General features: G+C 36.1%; 1 protein-coding gene across 1 annotated transcript; it reads right to left on the bottom strand.

The window, feature by feature from the left end:
* Positions 1-1,570: 1,570 nt before the first annotated feature.
* LOC142520449 (uncharacterized) lies at positions 1,571-2,174 on the bottom strand. The gene is made up of 2 exons (XM_075623424.1): positions 2,125-2,174; positions 1,571-2,042 (listed from the first exon to the last, which is right to left on the bottom strand). Exons 1-2 carry the CDS (start codon positions 2,172-2,174, stop codon positions 1,571-1,573), a joined length of 522 nt encoding a protein of 173 aa, XP_075479539.1.
* Positions 2,175-2,744: the final 570 nt, after the last annotated feature.

The raw sequence follows: 2,744 nt of genomic DNA, 5'->3' as shown, positions 1-2,744 counted from the left end.
CTCCAGAAGGACATCACCCAACTAGCACTCAAGATTGCAGGCATCACCTGACATTCCACATATTGTTTAATGTCTCTTATGCCAAGACTACAAACACAATCTTTAATGTCTTTATGTAAAGAATCATTCAGCTAAACAATAAGCTCAACTCTCTGTATATGTGAGTGAATGTGTGAGAACTGATCTAGTCAATACAACACGAAGGTGTTCTCACACAACTGGGCTAACTGCTTCTGGTAAGCTGATATGAAATGATCATACCCTCTGTTTTCTTCACACACTATTATTTTGTTGTAGTTCTGCTTATTCTTCAATGGTCTTGATCTGGTATTTATAGTCGCTTATCTTACCGTATATTAAGACTCAATAATAATGTCTGTTGTAGTTGCATGTGCTTCCTTATGATATGTCTCTTCATTCTGACAATTGTTTTGGAAGCTTTCTTCTTTTAACTTTGCTGCAATGTCCATTATTGTACCTTCGTCTATGAAGTAGCTTGTAGCTTTTACCTTGTATATTCGTGCATAGCTGGATCCCATTTGATAGTCTTGTCGTGATATACGAATTGATCAGTTACAACTGATGCTCTGAACTGGTCTGGTAAATTCAGTTTGGACTGGTTCAGGTTTGGCAATCAGTTTGCGTCTCGATAGCTTCAGTTTTGGCTCGGGACCTGATTAGTTTCAGCTTTTCAGCGCACTAGATAAACTTGTTAGAAACAAAATAACAAGTTTTGTTAACATCAAAATCAAGATTATGAACATAAAATGTTCAAACAGTTTCACTGGGATCATAGAAAAGATATCCAATATATTTCTTTGGATACTCCATAAAGTAGAACAAATTGGTTCTACTATCCAATTTGTCTCTCAGTACCTGCTTCACATAAACAGGACATCCTCATATTCTTAAGAAAGAATATTTGAGAGATTTTCTCATCCATATCTCATATGATGTTTTATCCACTACCTATGTATAGTCTTGGTTCAAAAACATTGTCGCAGCTTCAAGCGCAAATTCCAAAAAGAATGGCAGCAATTATGTGAATCCATCCTAGATCGAATCATGTTCATCAATGTCAGATGACAACGTTCTCACACACCATTCAACTAGGCGTGGCAAGTGGGGTTCACTGTGAAAGAATGTCATTCCCCTTAATGTAGTCTTGAAATTAGTACTTATATATTCTCCACCTCGATCAGATCAAATTGTTTTAATATTTTTCCCTAATTGTTTATCTACTTGACTTCTGAATTATTTGAACTTTTCAATGGCTTCAGACTTGTATTTAATTAAATACACTTACTCATAACTCGAGAAATCATCAGTAAAGGTAATGAAGTTGGATTGGACATACCTCGTGCTAACATTTAGTGGGCCACACATTTTATAGATCAAATCCAATATATCATGTGCACATTATCTTTAGGAAAGGGGCTTCGGTCATTCATTATCCAATACCCAAGAAGTTGAATTAATTAATTCATTTAATTTAATATAAAACATATCCTTGCTAGAACTCTTCCGTGCTAGATATTCCTTGTAATTGCGATTCCAATGTGCAGGCTTCTTACAGTGGATACTTTATTGGGCGTTGTGGGTCATTTAGAAGTGTTTGGAGTTTTTTCTTACTTGGTTTGTTTTTCATGGAAGGACCAGAACGTTTCTTTCCCTCCCTTCCCTTTGGGCCTTTCTTCGTCCCAGATGAGGAGCCCACTAAGAAAACATGTTTTTCCTTTTTTATGGTGGCTTCATAGCCAGTAAGCATGTTGAACAACTCTATAAGACTGACCTCTAGCTTGTTCATATTGAAGTTCACAACAAACCCATCAAACGACAGCGGTAGTGACAATAATAGAATGTTAGTGCACAATTCATTCGGAATAACAGGGTACATGGCCACTAGTTTCTCGATGTGCCCAATCATCCTCACACCATGCTCATGGACAGAGGCCCCTTCTCGCAGGCATGACGTCATGAGATCTTTGACAGTAGCATGCTTTAGTGGACGTGTTTGTTCACCATACAACTCTTGCAGGTGACTGTAAATGTTAGCATCATTTACAACTTTCTACAATTCATTTGACATAGAAGTAACTCTTAGCTTGCAGATCATGGTCCTACCATTTTTCAAGCCTTGCTAATCCATCAGAAGGTGCATTGGCAGCAGCCATTTTTTGGATGCACTTTTGTGAGAACATATGCTATTTTATCAGAATTTAAAACAGTTTTTAGATTCGTCAGCTAGTCTAGGTAATTTGGTCTGGTTAGCTTGATTTGACTAGTATAACGGACAGAGGATTTCACGAAGAAATCGTAAATATACTGAAATGAAAACATAATAAATGTTGCTAGCTATTTTAAAATATTTTTTAAGACATAAAATATGAAATTTTGTTTTTATGAATTTCCTCCCAATAGTTTAACATTTTCACCATCATTTGATGAAAGCGGGAAACTCAATTTCTTTAGTGAGTATGTAAGACCCAATTTGTATATTATGATCCTGAATAAAATCAGATAATCATAACTTTCAAAAGGTAGATCCCAATTGCAAAACTTTGCAACCTTCCCGTATTTTTTGTTTCACATTTGATGATGGTCCATTAATATGATCCTCTTTTTCTTTACATATTGAGCCCGACCCATCGATGTTGAACCTTAGTGAGCGATCGTCATGAGATATCTCAATAATATGAGCTAAAGTAATGAGAGTTCCATGTAGTTCACATCATGTATATTAG

Source organism: Primulina tabacum, chromosome 12, assembly GCF_025594145.1.
Source record: "Primulina tabacum isolate GXHZ01 chromosome 12, ASM2559414v2, whole genome shotgun sequence".
NCBI classification, from domain to species: Eukaryota; Viridiplantae; Streptophyta; class Magnoliopsida; order Lamiales; family Gesneriaceae; genus Primulina; species Primulina tabacum.
This window is presented reverse-complemented; position numbering and strand designations above follow the sequence as displayed.